The sequence below is a fragment of the Pimephales promelas genome, chromosome 7 (genome assembly GCF_988280905.1).
Source record: "Pimephales promelas chromosome 7, fPimPro1.hap1.1, whole genome shotgun sequence".
Taxonomy (NCBI): domain Eukaryota; kingdom Metazoa; phylum Chordata; class Actinopteri; order Cypriniformes; family Leuciscidae; genus Pimephales; species Pimephales promelas.
The window spans coordinates 34,962,973-34,981,325 of record NC_142775.1 but is presented as its reverse complement, the minus strand read 5'-3'; the positions used below and the strand labels follow the sequence as shown (position 1 = coordinate 34,981,325).

The following is an 18,353-nucleotide window of genomic DNA, read 5'->3' as shown; positions in this document are numbered from 1 at the left end:
CTTGGCTTTGCTGTGCCCATTTCATTCCCTTTGCGTGCAAAACTTAATTAGCATTGGAATATCTTGTTCCCTGTTAACACTGAAGAAACAGAAACCAGAAGAAAATATCAGGGAGCAGTTTAAAGGTGCACTCAGTACTTTTTCCTCATTAAAAATGTTTTACACATAATATGGATAATACTTTTCATAATGACTTTCACTCAAATGAGATATGGATGTAGGTTTAATATAAATATGTATATGAAAAATGAATGAAAAGGTATGTTTGTTAATCAGTTAATTTGTTTTAATGCAGAATAAAAAATATTAAGTTAGTACAGCAGTAACTCAACACAAAAACATAGATTAAATGGACAAAATGATCATTATAGCCTATGACTGTGACCTTGAAATATTATCAGCATGTAATTGTGACTTGGACTACACTGCACACCTCAAATTTGAAACATTTCCCAGATTTTTCACACACGTGTTTCTGATCACAGTTCATATTCATGAACGCAGACCCTACGGTGTGACAGGAAATGTCTAAAAATTGAAAAAGAGACCCAAAAGGCCAGTTTCTCTTGTCAGCAGTTCTTAATGGTGTGATATATGGTGGTCAGTAAGTCTTTGATACTTTCTCACCATTCAGAACTGCAGGGAGGTCCCGTCGAAGGGTCCGGGGACAATTCTCATTGTCAGCGGTTCTGGACAGACTGCCCACATCAAATAGGCCTAGATCAATTTTAAGACTTTTTCTGCTCAGCAATGTTCCCTAATTTATTTTATTTTTTTCTTGCTGAGCAAATCATATTTTTATTGGTACTCTTCTAAGTACCAGACCCAAGCAGTGTGCTGTGCCAACTAAAAACTTTTGGAGAGTTTTGTAGCAATAGCTTTTGTAACAAGATCTCAAATATGTATATATATATATATATATATATATATATATATATATAAAATATTTGTGTACTTTATCTATATTTATAATATATAGCCTAGTATATATCTGAGATCTAAGATTTAAGTTATTGCTACTATGTGTGTGTATATATATTTAAGTTATTGCTACTATGTGTGTGTGTGTGTGTGTGTGTGTGTGTGTGTGTGTGTGTGTGTGTGTGTGTGTGTGTGTGTGTGTGTGTGTGTGTGTGTGTGTGTGTGTGTGTGTGTGTGTGTGTGCAGATAATTAAACACAATATCTATATATTCATTTCTTTTTTTTTCTATGTTAATGTATTTTATTTATATTTGTATAATATGTTATACATTTTTTTGGTTGGAATTAGACCCAAATTTTACTCTACGCAACTTAGTAGCCTATGTGAAAGCAAATGCTTTCTTTCAAGTTTAATTTTGTCTATTGAGGCAGACCACCATTCATAATGCAGTGCACGTTTACTTTTGTATATATATACAGTATATATATATATATATATATATATTATGGTAGACATGGTTAACATTTGAAGGTAGCTCTATCACCCCTTCGAGTAACAATATGTTAAAACCAAAACCAGAAGCAGGAGAGTAGCCTATGTTTTGTAGAGTATGTTTTAGGCCACAAGTGTTGCATCTCATCTCACAGCTTCAATTCTACTCTCCTATACTCTATACTTACAATTCTATACTTCAATACTACATAGAATGAATAAAAATGCAATATGGAAACCCAAATAAGTTGACAATACTCTAGAAAACAAATTTAGGTAGGTATTCAGTTACATCATTTTTTAATTTTAAAAAAGCATAACTGGTAGAGTTTTATTTTGTATTTTCATTTGCTCTTACATGTATACATCTCAAACATTTAACGTAAATGTATTATGTAATCTCAATTTAAATATTTTGAGTAGTGGAAACTTGGCTTGCCATAACTTGCTAATCAGTAAATGCTAACTTGCTACTTGGTAACAATGCTTTGATAGCATTAGCATAGCATAGCAAATGCTGAATGATGACTTCAGTATAGAATAAACATATCTGTTCTCAAACTAAGCTCATGCTCCACTAGTCACATGATGGTAACCCCCTCTTTACACAGAAACTCTTCTAAATTAGCATTGTAAAACATTAAACACTACTAAATCTTCCACTTAAAATTAATCTTGCACAAAAAAACCCCATTATATAATATTTAATTTGAGTATTGACCCTTTAATGTGTCATGGCAAAGCATGCTGTAGAAACCCAAGCCTTTGTTTGTTCAATTTAAAGGGTTAGTTCACCCAAAAATTAAAATGATGTCATTAATGACTCACACTCATGTCGTTCCAAGCCCAGAAGACCTCCGTTCATCTTCGGAACACAGTTTAAGATATTTCAGATTTAGTCTGGGAGCTTTCTGTCCCTCCATTGGAGATGTATGTACGGTACTGTCCTTGTCCAGAAAGGAAATAAGACATCATCAAAGTAGTCCATGTGACATCAGTGGGTGAGTTAGAATGTTTTGAAGCATCGAAAATACATTTTGGTCTAAAAATAACAAAAACTACGACTTTATTCAGCATTGTATTGTCTTCCGGTTCTGTGACATGAGGGTGAGTCATTACATAATTTTTGCGTGAACTAACAAGTTCATAAAACTCAAAACAATGAAACAATTCAGATCACCAAAAATGTGTCAGTTTTGTGAACTCAAAAGAGAAAGAAACTCCTAAGTACTCATAAAACTTAATTTGACTAAACTAATTCATTTAAGTTTACCCTTCTCAAACCAGATAATTATTTTGAGCATTGGGGTTTACAGTGAATTTAAATCCTGTCTATCCAGATTTTACAAAAAAAAACATTGTCTCCTTGCTGTGCAGATTTTCTTTTGGTCTATATGGAAGCAACATCCGATCACCAACTTAGAGGGATCACTTTTGCTCATCATCATAAAATGAATATATCAGCAATTCTTTCCCTTCTCATGAATAATGGATGTCAAACTGCTCAGTGATAGTGCGTAAGCTGATTTTAAATGGAGAAACTGTAGTCAGGCCTCACTGAAGTGCTCCTCTGGTAGTCATTACAGGCCTGTTTTGTGAAGTCAGTGATATGTTTTGGGGAAACTGGGTATCGGTTTGACGCATAGCCAGATGCTGAATGAGCAGAGACGCCCCCCCTCCCCCTCCTACCGGCAGCTCTAGAGAAACGGAAACAGGAGATTTACATTGCCGCTATGTTGTTTGATGGCTCCCACATGACGCATAATTTCAACAATTTAAAATATGAGGGCAGCAGGACAGACTGATTGTGGGAGCATTTCATTAGCCCCGGTTACAAGGGCTCTTGCCATAAGATCCACAAGCCAAGACAGGCGGGTCAATTTATGTCACAATAAATTATCCATTTCATGTTAATTCTCCCATAAACCCCCTGCCTGTGATTACGACGACCCTTCACGTACATAAATTAGTCGCAGAGTAATTTTCCTTTGGCCAGCACCATCCGACAGCATGACGTAACACGGGTCAGCACTCGCTGGATGGATGGCCTATATCAGCGACTCTCAAACGATGATGGGTCTCTTCTGAGAAAGTCAAGACCAGCAAGAGAAAGAAAAACACTCTATTTGTAAATAATACATACAAATAAACCCTATAATCGTGCATGGGATTTATTTTGTTGCATCTACGATGCATCCAATCAAAGCTAACATGGACAGGTGTGACACGCCACAAAAGCCATTAACAAAGGCATGCAAGATAAAATGATACGAACTATAATATGTCACTTAAAAGTAAAGAAAATCTCCCTGAAGTCAAAATGTGATAATAAAATTCATAATTATTAATATTATTTATTTATAATATATTTAAAAATATATTATTTTATATTAACAAAATACAGTTATAACAGGCAGGGAAAGTCATAATATATATATATATATATATATATATATATATATATATATATATTATAATTTTTAGAGGATAAAATACTATAATTTTTTATTGAAAAATACTAGATTATATGTTAAAACAGAAGTTTCAATGATTAAAAGTGGATGCATCGATTTTTTTGTGACAAAGGTCAGACCTCCTGTTATGCAGATTTTTTGAGGTGCACTCTTGTCATAAATTCATCAATTACTCTTCCTATATAATTTGTAACACACAACAGGGGTAGAATATCTATTTAAAAGTCTTCGACCTTTCCAATAATATAAAATTTGTCATAATTAGATTAGGATTTAATAGAAACATAGTGAAGTAAAGTTAGGCGTCCCGGTACCAGGATGATGACAGATAAGGGATTAAAACTGGCAAAGACTAGAATAACGGGCACTGATGAATCATGCACAGTAAGAGCAGGAACATGCATTACAAAAAGTAAACAGTGTCAAATATAATTCATGTTCCTTTAAAACTGTCATAAAGTATGTTTTTGTGGTATTTGTGGGCACTAAACATGCTCTCTGTTGCAGTCTGTACCTGTGCTGGTGGACGTGGGGTCAGTCGGAGCAATACTGTATACGGGCCCAATACTCACCCACAGCATTGAGAAGCATAAACAGGGACTCTCTTTCTCTGACAGCAGGAATGCTTCACTAAACTAGTTTGGACTGGCTCCAGGTCTGCTCGCTATCCAGGGACCAATGGCCACAAAAAGACGAGGGGAGTTTTCAGGTCAGGAAACCTGCTTGAAAACAATCATTTTCTTTTCGTAATTCCCAAATTTGGTGTAGAAATGACACATTTTAACCGTTAAATAAGTACTGTAAATATGGCCAGTTTTGATTTCAGAGCAGTTTGGAACCTCTTAATAAGGCTGACACTTACGTGTAAATAAAAAATAAATACATGTCACACTCGAATAAGATTAAACATCTTTACTTGAACCGAAATACAGTGAAGAATTGTTCTCGTTTGTCTTGGAAGACAGAATGACATTGACAATGCATACAAATATAACACGGTCATGTCATCAGCCAGATGTGTTTAACAACAGAGTAATAGACTGAATAATGGACTCTGAAGCATTATGTACAGTTTGTACAATAACAGCCGTTTCCATTGCGTGACACTTTAAATGCAACGTCTTCCTAAGAATGACATTTAAGATCAAGCATATCTAATAGAGAACAGAACTACAGGAATTATCATGTAAAATGCTTTATCTTTTTTTTTTTTTTTTAAATGAACATCATTCAGAAAGCCCAACAGCTTGTTTTCGTCGTCCACGATTATGTTACACTCCTAGTCTTGGATCGTCTTGATGTCTTTGTGCTTCTGCCAAAAGGATTCTCTCCCTCTCTCTCTGATCACACTGTTCATTGTTCTTCCGAAGAACGTTTAAACCTCCTGAGGGGGAAATGTTCGTGTTGAGAGCGTGTTTGTTGCCTTTGTGTGCAGAGCTGCATCATGTCAAAGCACACTGGCATCTCAGTGGCTCTCCAGATTAATATTCCTCCCTCCCGTTCGTCCTTTCCAACTTTGATGGCCAACCCTTTCCCAAAAAGTATACAAAGCAATGTCAAACCAACATTTTGTTTGTGCAATGGCAACATTTTGTTTATGAGAATAGAACAACAATAAAACTTAAAGCAACAACTAAAAAAAAAAACAGTCTCAGCCAAAAATGAAAAACAAACAAACAAAAAGTACAATAGTGCAATTTTTCAGATTCATGACCCTCTTGTCCTCCTCGGGCTTGTCCGTGTGGTTTTTCCTAGGACAGTTAGTGGCGGCCCCGTCTCGTGTTGCTCCTGCCTTGGTTTGCTCGGCTCTGCTCACGCAAAAGCTGGTCCCAGCGCTGGCAAACACATAAAACATTAGTCACTTCCCATTGCCCTCTACGTCAGGGGCCTCTTTCCATACATTCATTCAAAGGCTCCACGGTGTTATATTTTATGTCAGCTGGACCCAGAAATTAACAATACTTTACTCCATGTCAAAGTTTGCAGAATAAAAAACATATGTCCTTCCTATAGACATTATGGCCAAAAAAAGAGAAAATATTTACATATAATTGACTATACTCTGTGTATATATATATATATATATATATATATATATATGGACACTTAAAAATATATAAATTATATAAATGTTTTATATTACATTCACATAAAGAAGTTTATTTTTTTAATTGAAAATTTTGTATTTTATAATTTTCAAAAAGAAGTCAAAGTTTGCAGAAGAAAAATATATTTACATGCTAGATATTATGTCCACAAAAACTGCATATACGTAATACTTTTTTGTATGTAGGTATGTATTTTTATGTATGTATGTATATATATAATATATATATACACACAAAATGAAATCAAAGATTGCAGAAGAAAAACATTTCCTTTCCTTTCCTTATATATATATATATATATATATATATATATATATATATATATATATATATATATAAACTCTAAAAAATGCTGGGTTGTTTCAACCCAAATTTGGGTAAAATATGGATAAACCCAAATGTTGGGTTACAATTGTAATTAAAAAAAATTACAGTTGAAAGTGAGATTTGAAGTTGGTTTAAAATTTAAAATTTAATTTTTAACCCAACATTTGGGTTTGTCCATATTTGACCCAAATTTGGGTTAAAACAACCCAGCATTGTTTAGAGTAATATATATATATATATATATATAGTATAATACATTTTTATATTATATAAAAATAAGATTATTAGGTTTTAAATTGATATTTTTGGGAATATTTTCTGGTTGTGAAATCTCTATATCTGTGGTTAATTTCTTAAGATACTTGAGTGAACTTGAGGAGAACTGACTTCACTCGTCCACTTAAAATCCCCTTCAGGCCGGTTGATTAAAATGTATTGAGCAAAACTGCTTTATAAAAGTATCATCAAGCATCATTTGATTACCCTACTAGATTTGATATTTTGCATGTCATGCAATGACATTTCGATATTTCAAACTTAAGTATCTAAATACTTTTTGGCCCGCTCTGTACTGCGCCATATGTTATTTCCATGCGTTCAAACTGTACCTTCACTTTCCGTCCCATTTTGTCTTTCCACTTCTGTGCAATGGATTCATCAATGAGCAGCAGTCTGTTGGAGAAATGATTGATTATGAGAGCAGGAATATAATGCACAATATCCGTTCAGTCACATCAATCAAGCTTTACCTGGACCGTTCTTCGTTTTCATAACCCATGATGATGTATTCCTCATTGGCTAGTAGTGGAGGACACAGACACACGGAGTTATAATACAGAGTGACGGTGTCTCGAGGGATGTTGACCAGAGAAGACTTCAGAACGTCTTTGACCTCCACGATGGCGCTCAGGTCATGATTTCTAGTCTTTATTTCTTTCACTCTTGCCCGGATGACTGCAAAAAGAAACAATTAAAGCGTGTCCAGAAATACAAAGCAAAAAAACAAAGCAGTTGGAGACTTATGAGAACTTTACACAAGGAACAATTGCAAAAATACCATCCAGGCCTTACCATAATTGTAATTTTTCTTTGAATATGTCTTTTGACCAAGTCTCACAGACTTGCATTTGCACCGATCTGTAAAAGTAAAGGTATTAACTATATATATTATATCTAATGTGCAAAATAGACTATAAAACACTTATATGCTATCTAATAGTCATTCTGAATTATGCACTAAAACATGCATAAACATAATGCATATAAATACTGTAAACAGTAATGATGCTTAAATAGTATACCATTAGCTCCTTTGCAGTTGGCATTGTGTGAATCCATCGGGAAGTCTGGGTTTCCCTCTGTACAGGAACCAGAACTGAGTTTAATGTTTAAACTTGCATTTCATTCTTTTCTTGATCTAAACTATCCAGTTTCTAGATATTTATACTAAAATAAACCTCTTTAAATCTGCAATATTAAACAAATACATTTTCAAAATAATTCTTACCAGGATTACATTTTGAAGGGTCTTGATAGTAAGGATTATCTTTAGGGAAGAAATGATCAAGGATTATTTTCACGAAATTTCACTGATGATAATGATTACAGAAACAATAATACAGTAAATATTATAAACTAAACATACAATTAATAATCCCTCAATTGTTTTAATATAGGGTGAATCCATGTAAATCGAGCCACTCTGGAGACTGAGATGACTGAAATCACCTTTCAATATAAATTAATATAATATGATAAAGTATAAACTGGTCCACTTTTCAACATTGAAACACAAACAAATGTGCTCCAATTTACCTGAGCTCATCCTATATAATAATAATAACAGTTATATTTACACATTACATACTATGCATACAATAAAATAAGTACATTTATATAAGATAAATGTGTGTACATTTTGCCACTGAGATGACTGTCAAAAGAATCCCAACTTACCTGAATATTCCGTATATAAAAATAATAATAATACATAGAATAAATAAATAGCATAAATCATAAATGACCTGGTCCCTCTGCCTTGACTATGGCCTCAGGTGAGATGCAGACTCCTCGGTCGTACACGGGCAGCTCCTCGCAGGCCAGACTCTCCGGCCACGTATGGTTGTACTTCTTCATGACCGGCTCGCAGCCGCACTTGGCCCGCTCGCACACGGACTTGCAGGGCTTGATGGGGTCGTGCTGGAAATCGATGGTGCATATGGGCGCGTACATGGCGCATAGGAAGAACAGCAGGTCCGGGCTGCACTGGGTGCCCAGGAGCCCCTCGAACTGCTCGATGGCGAGCACGGCGTTGGCCTGAGTGCTGTGATGAAGGTGGTTGGGCATCTTGGTCATGTTCCACGGCATGGACCTGCACATGGGGATGCGGATGGGCTCGCAGGACGCGGCCGAGGTGCCTCGGGGGATCTCCAGAAGACAGGCGATGGTCAGGACGCAGATGAACATCTCGTAGGAAAACATTTTTGTGTGTATGTGTGTGTGGTAAAAACAAAACACACAACTCAGAGAAGAAGCTAGTTATGATTCACCAAAGACATGCGGAGATCTTCTGGAGAGCTGGAGACTCTTGCGCGTAAAAGCTCCCCAAAAACAAAGTTGCTCAAACTAACTTCACCATACTGAAATATTGCATCAAAAAACACGGATAAAAGAATCTCATCGTTTTAAACTCTCGCTGATATAGAGGTGAATAAAAAATCTCTCGTGGAAATGGTGAATCGTTGGTTTTTCTCTTCAGGAGCGCGCGCTGGTGAACTGATCTCTCCTCCAGCTCCTGCTGACAGAAAGCGACTGGAGGAGGAGGAATAAGAGGAGAGGAGGTGGGCTGGGGACAAGAAGAAGCCCACCTCCTTCTCCATCACTTCAGTCTCCTGTTGCGCCATCAAACATACGACTGTTGACTGACTGCTGCCGTAAATGACTTTAGCCAAGATAAAAGCGCTATTTGAACAAGTAAAATAGTACACAAATAGAGTTGTGGACATAAGGTGGTGTTAATTTAAAGGCAGACTTCTAATAAACATCGGGCTGTGTTTATTAGGGAACTACAAAAGGTAAAAGCAATTAGAACTCACACTTTGCATGTTCTTGTAGTCCATCTACAAAAGAACGTGACGTAGGCCTACGACCTATAATGAACTTATGTTTTCGCAAATTAGGCTATGTGTTAGACATCGAAATGTTTGACAAAATAAATAAGGAGACTTCTAACGCGCCTTATTGCTAATAAAATTGCATCATGATAAAAATATTAAGGGCACAAATTTTCATTCAAATCTTATACATCCGTTTAATCAACTCGTTGGCTAGCCTACCTGAAGAATTATTTGACAAGGCTTTTAGCAAAGCAGTGTTGGATTTCTGAGTACAATAAGTGTGTTGCTAATGTGTTTAACATTTCGCGTTTTATAACATAAAGTAGGCACATTCATACCTCAGACATGATTTTTGAAAAATTCCAGTTGCTAGCAAGTTAGCCTACTACAGAAAAACTACAATTACCATAAGGTTGCGAGTAGCCTACATGACCAGACAATCGTTTATAGTTTTTACAAGTTTTTAGTAGCATCTCTGTATATGACTGATGTTGCAAAACAAAATGTGAAAGAGTCTTCAAGAAATTTTAATGTCCTCAAAAAAAAACCCCAGCTATGCTAAAACAAACTCCTGAGGGAACTCATCGCGCGAAAGTACTGCTAATTCTCTTCTAGTTTTAGGATTGTAAAAGGCAAATTATTTAAGTGATATATATCCACCCGAAGATATAATCCCTGACATAGTGTCGCTGTGCACCAAATACATCAATGTTATGAGAGGGAGACATGAATCTAGAGAAGCTTTAGCAAATCGTAATGCACAGGGCTACATTATCACACCGGAGGATAATTTGGTTTTATCTCTACGCCAAAAGGGTCATGTACAACTTAAATGTGAAGCTAAAAAGCCTAAACAAAGGGTTGAAAACAAGTCCTTAAAAGTAAATGTACAGCCTTTTAAAACATCTGCACAAACCGTGTGCCCTTTGGCTCAGTTTATGTGAGAAGATTTAGATGAGCAGCCTGTGATCAAAGAATTTCAGCAATGTTCTTACAGCTCGGACATAAACAGAATAGTAAAATGCTGGTTTTAGAAGCCATTTTTCATTTACCTGCATAACATGCCAAAAATCACAGATGGGTTCCCACATCAAGAAGAATTTGTTAAATAGCTCAGAAAAATATGTGAATTGGTTTGACCTAATTATTATAAAAAGTATTGAATCAAAAGAAACGTATTGAATCATCAGAACCCTGCTGGCTGTAATTATGATCTAAAAAATACATTTATATCACTAAACAGCATTAAAGTGGACCAGTCAAACTGCATGTGACCTGATGTTTATTCATGTTATGGAAGATACATTGTCATTTCCAAAAAATCCAAAACATATAAAACCAGTTAAGGGAGAGGAAGGGGAAACAACTGATAAACATTCAATAAATATGTAAGAATGTTTATTATAGCTCACAGACAGGTACAATGGAGTGTCAATGAAAGTTAGTTAAAAAATTATACTATGCTTTGTACAAACAACACTAGGTTGCTTTTATAACATGTAGTTATGCACAATTCTGCCTTTTCAATCCAAATGAGATGTTATATCCATTAATTTGGCAAGTATGTCAAAGGAACACAAAGTGTAATGAAAATCAATGCAAATTCACAGGGAGGGAGAGAGAGAGAAAGCACGCAGTAACCCACACAGATTAGATCTAGAACAACATCAAAAAAAAGAATCACTGTTTCATAGAGGCATCTGTCATCATAACAAGCAATTTAGCATGATGTATGAGTTTTTAACAATTCACCCCTGCCCTCCCCCCACATCCCACCACACACAATTCACTATTTAATGTGTTTGTTTGCATGTTAACCATTGTAAATTAAAACACAAACCAAAAAAAAAAAAAAAATACAAATAAAAAATAAGGTAATTAGTGTCACTAGTCCCTGGGATCAAATTTGATTATTGTAAGTGGACAATAATCAAATATTTTTTCCCCCGCCTCTTAATTCAGTGTTATAAAAGATTTGATCCCATTAAAAGTCTTGAACTGGTAAGACTATAACATTGGAGAATCCTACAGAGGAATATGGAATGAGGGTTGAAGTATCCGCCCCTCGAGTGCTCTTCGCACAGGAAATCTTATGCGGAAGAAGATACAGACTGCTTGTATACGGCATGGTAGGCGTTCCGGAGCAGGACGTATGGGAAGCAGGATTCCAAGAGGTCCATGGTGAGGAATGGTGATTCTTGAACGATCTAGACAAAAACAATGACTTTCAGAGCAGATCTCAGGGTGATTGGGATGTTCTGCTAAAAGTGACACATGTGGGCTCGGTCTGATAAAAAACAAAAAAAAACAAAAAAAAACTCCAAGCTTTCCATTACAGCCTAATTCAGTGCATCCTGCAGATTACGCTTCAAAGAGTGACAAATCCCACGGACAAATCCCACACGAGCCTTCCAGATCAAAAGAGCTGCGTGACTCTCATATACAAACAACAGAAACAGTCCTTAGCACATTTTCCCAGTCATCAGATGCTTATGGACTAAAGATGGAAATATGGAGTGCAACAAAGTTGCTGCCCACTTTTTCAGTTGGCTTGGTTCTCTGAAGTATTTTTTTTTTTTAAACATTCTTTAGTTCCAAGCCTCGAAGCAAACCAATTCGCTGTGAGATCATTCATAATATTATAGCATTTGGTTCAAACCAACAAAGTATATGAAAACAAGAAAGACAAAACTTACTTCATATCTTTTAGGTGGGAATGAACTATCCCATAAAGCACTGCAATGTTACCATATAAAGTTCAGTCACTGATATGCATAAAAACTATTTGAATTTAGTGCATATATATATATATATATATATATATATATACACTCACCGGCCACTTTATTAGGTACCCCATGCTAGTAACGGGTTGGACCCCCTTTTGCCTTCAGAACTGCCTCAATTCTTCGTGGCATAGATTCAACAAGGTGCTGGAAGCATTCCTCAGGGAGTTTGGTCCATATTGACATGATGGCATCACACAGTTGCCGCAGATTTGTCGGCTGCACATCCATGATGCGAATCTCCCGTTCCACCACATCCCAAAGATGCTCTATTGGATTGAGATCTGGTGACTGTGGAGGCCATTTGAGTACAGCGAACTCATTGTCATGTTCAAGAAACCAGTCTGAGATGATTCCAGCTTTATGACATGGCGCATTATCCTGCTGAAAGTAGCCATCAGAAGTTGGGTACATTGTGGTCATAAAGGGATGGACATGGTCAGCAACAATACTCAGGTAGGCTGTGGCGTTGCAACGATGCTCAATTGGTACCAAGGGGCCCAAAGAGTGCCAAGAAAATATTCCCCACACCATGACACCACCACCACCAGCCTGAACCGTTGATACAAGGCAGGATGGATCCATGCTTTCATGTTGTAGACGCCAAATTCTGACCCTACCATCCGAATGTCGCAGCAGAAATCGAGACTCATCAGACCAGGCAAAGTTTTTCCAATCTTCTATTGTCCAATTTCGATGAGCTTGTGCAAATTGTAGCCTCAGTTTCCTGTTCTTAGCTGACAGGAGTGGCACCCGGTGTGGTCTTCTGCTGCTGTAGCCCATCTGCCTCAAAGTTCGACGTACTGTGCGTTCAGAGATGCTCTTCTGCCCACCTTGGTTGTAACGGGTGGTTATTTGAGTCACTGTTGCCCTTCTATCAGCTCGAACCAGTCTGGCAATTCTCCTCTGACCTCTGGCATCAACAAAGCATTTCCGCCCACAGAACTGCCGCTCACTGGATGTTTTTTCTTTTTCAGACCATTCTCTGTAAACCCTAGAGATGGTTGTGCGTGAAAATCCCAGTAGATTAGCAGTTTCTGAAATACTCAGACCAGCCCTTCTGGCACCAACAATCATGCCACGTTCAAAGTCACTCAAATCACCTTTCTTCCCCATACTGATGCTCGGTTTGAACTGCAGGAGATTGTCTTGACCATGTCTGCATGCCTAAATGCACTGAGCTGCCGCCATGTGATTGGCTGCTTAGAAATTAACTGTTAACGAGCAGTTGGACAGGTGTACCTAATAAAGTGCCCGGTGAGTGTATATTATAATGAGTGATTAATTAAATAATTGTGGTGGTTTTTACCCCTGGCGCCCGAACTTAATCTTGTAAGGCTGAATACCGTCACACACACAAGCTTTTTTTTCAAAAACACACACATACACATATATATATATATATATATATATTTTTTTTTTTTTGTTGAAAAAAGCCATTTTATTTTTTTTAAAATAAACACATATACATATATATATATATATATATATATATATATATATATATACACATGTATATATATATATATATATATATATATATGGTTTTGAAAAAAGCTTCTTATCATCATCACTCCAGTCATCAGTGTCACATGATCCTTCAGAAATCATTCTAATATGCTGATTTGCTGCTCAAGAAGCATTTGTTAATTTTATTAATACTGAAAACTCTAGTTCTGCGACTTAATATTGTCCTGGAAACTGAGATACATTTTTCCAGGATTCTTTGATGAATAGAAAAAAAAAGTTTATTTGAAATACATTTTTTCCCCCCAAATGAGTGTAGTTTGAAGTGTAGGGAAAACCAACATAATTCCATCATTTGTCAGGCTGTGATTTCTGTTTAGTTGGTAACATAAATGGGTGCATTTCCAGAAAGCATCATTAGCCAACTATGGTCGCAAGTTCTGTCGTTACAAACAGTTCAACGATTTACCATTTCAAAAAACCATAGTTGCAACGAACATTCCCAAACCGTGTTACTACAGTTCCAGGAAACAGTTGTGACTAGATGGGAAGTTTCTCCAACATCTCTGCATCGCACTATGGTAGTTAATCAGCGAGTTACATCGGAGAGTGGAATTCACTTTAGGATTATGGCTAGTGCAATTCTTCACCATGAATTTGGCAATTAATTAGTATTTTTAATTACATGAGTATATATCATATATCATTGAAAACCTTAGAAAGCCTGTCTTACAAGATTAGTACATGGTCATTAAAAATGTATGTTTATGTCTATGGAGAAAATGAATTTCACTTCTGCAGCTCCACTGTTGCACACCATCATGAAGCGCGCTCTCTTTCGGATTCACTCACCATGTCCAGAAGCAGGTAAACAGACTCCCTGTTCCGTGTAGTGGTTTTATCCGTCTCCTGTCCAATCTTCAGCAGGCTGGAGGAGGCGAGCTGGGGAAGAATTGCAGGATTTTATTAAGCTGCAAAATCCCACAGTGAGAGTTTTTATCGTTGATATGTTCATGTAAATTGCATGTTGTAGAGTATAAAAATATTGGAACAGGAAAACCTTTAAGCCTGGATTTAAGACAATTACAAGCTAATACTGTTACTTACGGCAAGGAACTCTTTCAGGCGATCCTCTATGCTGCCCTTGTGGATAGTGAACAGAGCAGCGGCAATCTGGTTTATCGCTTTAGCCAGACAGTGAATGTTGTTGCAGTGACCTTAAAAGATTTATAGAGAGTTAACACACACACAATAAATGTCATGCACATTAAAACGCGTCGTTCCAGCGGACCGCAGTTCAAACAGCACAGATATAATCTGATTTCATTCGCAGCGGTTCAGCGCGAGTCTGAAATGCAAAAATTGGTACCTTCTATTGCGGGACTGTACTGTGACATCACGTTGCTGGCCAGGGTTGGCATGGAAACGGCCACGAAAACCATCAACAGGCAGGCGATCTTGTACTCTTCCTCTGGGCTAATATTTTCTGTTACAAACGAGAAGAATTGAGTTCATGAAGGCAACTCTCTCCGAGTACTGATGTGTTCCCATTGTGAGACAGCAGGGAAATTGCAGCGATTACATTTCTCTCTTTGGACAGTGTCTGAAAATCTGCGTGAAGAGCCAAGACAAACGGCACTAATGTCCAAAAATTAACTCTTATTTATGTTATTAGTGCAACAGGGTTTGGGAGTGATTCAATTAAGTCTAGTTTTAGTTGACTCGCTATTTAGATAGTAAACAGAAGACGTTTGGATTTAACCATCAGGGGAATAGAACAAAAACATCGGAGCTGGCCAAGAGGCCCTGGAGGGTCTGGGCTGCTCTGAGAAAATGAAAGCTGTTCACCGGAGAGCTTTGCTCAGGTCGAGAGAACTGCTGAGCGGTATGAGGTGTTTAAAGTGCACAAGGCTCTTCTCAGGACGCTGATTTCCTCGAATGGGCTCTAATGCCTGATGAAGGTCTGATAAGCAATGCTGGACAAATGCATCTAAAAACAGTAGTGTGACGGAAGCTACGGGACAATATGACAAGATCATTTTAAGTATAATATCATATATAATAAAGTAAGGCTGTGCAAAGATTGCGATTAATCCCATCCAAAATAAAAGTTTGTGTTTACATAATATATTTGTGTGTGTATTATTTTGTATATATAAATACACACACATGCATGTATATGTTTAAGAAAATGTGTTATTCATATATAAAATATTTATATATTATAAAGATTATGTATATATATATATATATATATATATATATATATATATATATATATATATATAAGGGCTGTCAAACGATTAATCGCGATTAATAGCATCCAAAATAAAAGTTTGTGTTTACATAATATATGTGGGTGCACTGTGTATAATTATCTTTTATATATATATATATATATATATATATAAATACACAGACATGCTTGTATATATTTAAGAAATATTTTCATGTATATATACTGTATATAGATTTATATATAATTTATATTATATATGAATATAAATATTTTATATATAAATCTTTTTTTTCCTAAATATACATGCATGTGTATGTATTTATATATATATATATATATATATATATATATATATATATATATATACACACAAAATAATTATACACAGTACACCCACATATATTATGTAAACACAAACTTTTATTTTGGATGCGATTAATCGCGATTAATCGTTTGACAGCCCTAATATATATATATATATATATATATATATATATATACACACACACACACACACACACACACACACACACACACACACACACACACACACACACACACACACACACAGTATTTACATGCAAACAATTCTTAAATATAAATACATATGCATGCATATACAAAAAAAATTATACACAGCACAAACACAAACTTTTATTTTGGATACGATTAATCACAATTAATCTTTGCACAGCCCTAATAATAAATTTAATATATGAGTTTAATGATAACAGTAGTGCAAAAATAAATTGTATAGTTTTTTGATCAAACATACAGTAATTTAAAAAAATATATATATTAAAATAGAAAACTGTTATTTATTCCTGTGATGCGAAGCTGAATTTTCAGCATCATAACTCTTTCAGTGTCACATTATGCTACAGAAATCATTCTAATATGACGATTTGATTCTTATTATTATCGATGATGGCTTGTGCTGCTTAATATTTTTTTCAGCTTTGATGAATGGGAAGTTCAAAAGAATTAATTTGAAATACAAATCTTTTTGTAAAATTATAAATGACTTAAGTGTAACTTCTAGTCAATTTAATGCATGCTTACTAAATAAAATGATACATTTTAATAAAATTTACGAACTAATTAAAAAAATATTATTGATCCCAAACTTCCGAACGGTAGCGTATACTAATATCTTTTTGTACAAATAATAGTTCATGTATTAAGAAGAAACATGGAAAACCAACTGCAGATAAGTATATTTACACAAAATAAACAAAGAAAAACGTCAATCAATATTTTTTTGAACCAGTCCACTGAATGAATTTTAAATTATCGCCACACTTTGCTTGGTTTTAAACCTGCAATAGTAAACCAAAATACACAAGTGATGTAGCAGTTTTTGTCATTACACTTTTACACAAAAAAGTAGCGTTACTGGCAAAGTGACGCTGTTTCGAAAACAGCCGAGTACGGTCACATGTCACTTTTACTTAGCAACTCCTCAACACTGAAAACAGCTCTCACGAGACACACTAAAGGGCAGATCTGCTAGATTTTTAAAAATTATTTTTAACTCTTGAGGTTGTGGTTAAGATAGGCCTGGCCATGTGAGGTTTTAAACTTTCTTGTGAAATCATTCACCACAGAAATAATAAGACATGGTGAACTGATACTGCGACCAACGTGAACATGGGTGTGGATGTAAAGCATGTTTTTGAGTGTATTATAGTGTGAGGTTACACTGTAATCACAGTGCAAGCGAGGCGAGCATCCTAACGCTGAAGTACTTGACCAGATTGATATAAAGCATGTGATACCACTTAACGTTTCCGCACAAACCAAACCTTTTTTTTATTTACAGCCAGCTAGCTTGCATCCAAGGTCTTAATACAGGGATTTCTGGTAAATCATTTGGCGTAAAATGGTCTTTAGATGTGAGCACCAAAGTGCACTTTGGAAAAAGAATTCCTGTTCAACTTTTATTTTTTAAGTTTGTGCACACAGACGTCACACTTTGGTAACTACGCATTTTGTGGAAAACGCTAATAGAAGGAGCAATTGAAAAGTGCACTGTTCTAATAAATCTAGAGCAAAAACACCTGATGCATATCTACACTTTCCTTAACCAAAGGCCAAAACCAAAGAACTTCCCTTGGTAAAGGGATTTAACAGTTGCATCTGGGATCAAAATGGCCTGATGTGCATTGCTATATTCAAAGTAGAGTTCATCTCATTAACGAAATTATGACGAAAAATTTGAGTTGAAGACCTTTTTATCCATGACGAAATGACACCAACGTCATTAAACTGTGTCTATATCAACATGCAATATCGCTGCGAAAAAAGACGTGACAAAAATGTAGTTAAAAAATTAAAATGAATAAAATAAAAATCACTTTGTTTTTGTCAAATAAAAGAGATGACAAAGCATTACAGACTGTTTTTACTGCTTTCATGCTT

The 18,353-nt window shown here is 35.8% G+C and overlaps 2 protein-coding genes across 5 annotated transcripts in view; both read right to left on the bottom strand.

Annotated features, from left to right (window-relative positions):
• Positions 1 to 4,786: 4,786 nt before the first annotated feature.
• frzb (frizzled related protein) lies at positions 4,787 to 9,149 on the bottom strand. The gene is made up of 7 exons (XM_039683677.2): positions 8,349 to 9,149; positions 7,832 to 7,870; positions 7,626 to 7,682; positions 7,396 to 7,461; positions 7,074 to 7,278; positions 6,933 to 6,996; positions 4,787 to 5,724 (listed from the first exon to the last, which is right to left on the bottom strand). The coding sequence occupies exons 1-7, from the start codon at positions 8,803 to 8,805 to the stop codon at positions 5,650 to 5,652; spliced, it is 963 nt and encodes a 320-aa protein (XP_039539611.1). The 5' UTR covers positions 8,806 to 9,149; the 3' UTR covers positions 4,787 to 5,649.
• A 1,556-nt stretch (positions 9,150 to 10,705) lies between these two features.
• nckap1 (NCK-associated protein 1) overlaps positions 10,706 to 18,353 on the bottom strand; it is a 54,135-nt gene continuing 46,487 nt past the window's right edge. For all 4 annotated transcript variants that reach the window (XM_039683256.2, XM_039683257.2, XM_039683258.2 and 1 more), the window contains 4 exons: positions 15,063 to 15,179; positions 14,801 to 14,910; positions 14,546 to 14,635; positions 10,706 to 11,647 (listed from right to left, as the gene is read on the bottom strand). In XM_039683256.2, the coding sequence (XP_039539190.1) occupies positions 11,531 to 11,647; positions 14,546 to 14,635; positions 14,801 to 14,910; positions 15,063 to 15,179 (434 nt within the window). In that variant the 3' untranslated portion in view covers positions 10,706 to 11,530. The remainder of the gene's footprint in view (positions 11,648 to 14,545; positions 14,636 to 14,800; positions 14,911 to 15,062; positions 15,180 to 18,353) is intronic.

Coding starts and splice junctions, on each gene's coding strand:
- frzb (XM_039683677.2), bottom strand. CDS start 8,805: ATGTTTTCCTACGAGATGTTCATCTGCGTCCTGACCATCGCCTGTCTT. Junction 7,871..8,348: donor AGTCAAGGCAGAGGGACCAG/GTCATTTATGAT, acceptor TCTTCCCTAAAG/ATAATCCTTACTATCAAGAC. Junction 7,279..7,395: donor AAAGAAAAATTACAATTATG/GTAAGGCCTGGA, acceptor TTCTTTTTGCAG/TCATCCGGGCAAGAGTGAAA.